The 742-nt window shown below is 36.7% G+C and overlaps 1 protein-coding gene across 1 annotated transcript in view; it reads right to left on the minus strand.

Annotated features, from left to right (window-relative positions):
- LOC117105201 overlaps window positions 1-100 on the minus strand; it is a 1,942-nt gene extending 1,842 nt beyond the window's left edge. The window contains exon 1 of the mRNA XM_033246270.1: window positions 18-100. Coding sequence (XP_033102161.1) covers window positions 18-100 — 83 coding nt within the window. The remainder of the gene's footprint in view (window positions 1-17) is intronic.
- Window positions 101-742: the final 642 nt, after the last annotated feature.

The raw sequence follows: 742 nt of genomic DNA on the forward strand, positions 1-742 counted from the left end.
AACGGTTTTCAACATACAATTTTGAGGCGTTATTAACTTTATCCACCAGATCACGGGAGTTAATTTCTTCTGCAATATTTAAATTGAGTTCACAGTTCATTTTAGAGAACAATATTTTAACATTATAGTACCAATTTTTTATATTCTTATCTGCCAAATGTTGTGACCAACGGAAAACTTTACTTGGATATCAGTTTTCATCCAATTTTGAGAGACGGCTCCATAAACGGGTTATAGCCTGCATCTGGTGCACGATAGGGGGGTCCCAACCCATGTCGCCTAGCATTGCGTCATTTGGTGTGTATTTCCCCACACCTAAGAAGAAACGGCAAGATGTGTATAAGAGACAGGGACAATGTACTGCATCTGATTTTAAATGTCCTGATCTTTATGTAGTAGGGTATATTTTTTGTATTTTTTTAGTGAGTCATAAAGCTTGGTAAAGGAAATAAAATTGATACCCCCAAGGGCTTTAACTTTACTAATGACGAATCCCAGTGCACGAGATGCAGATGCAGCCAGGTTTTTGGCAGATAAATAATAATCAAGGGATTCATCAAACCAAATACCCAGGTATTTATAGCCAGAAACTATGTCAATATTAAAATTACAACATTCAAACTTTTTGCTAGATTTTTCCCTGCTTTTAGTACGAAAATGAACGATTTGTGTCTTGTCTTCGTTCAAGCTGATTCGCCACCTTTTACACCAAGCCGAGACACAATGTAACATTTTTTGGAGA

Source organism: Anneissia japonica, unplaced genomic scaffold (genome assembly GCF_011630105.1).
Source record: "Anneissia japonica isolate Jap-2015-1 unplaced genomic scaffold, ASM1163010v1 scaffold288081_len40464_cov109, whole genome shotgun sequence".
NCBI classification, from domain to species: Eukaryota; Metazoa; Echinodermata; class Crinoidea; order Comatulida; family Comatulidae; genus Anneissia; species Anneissia japonica.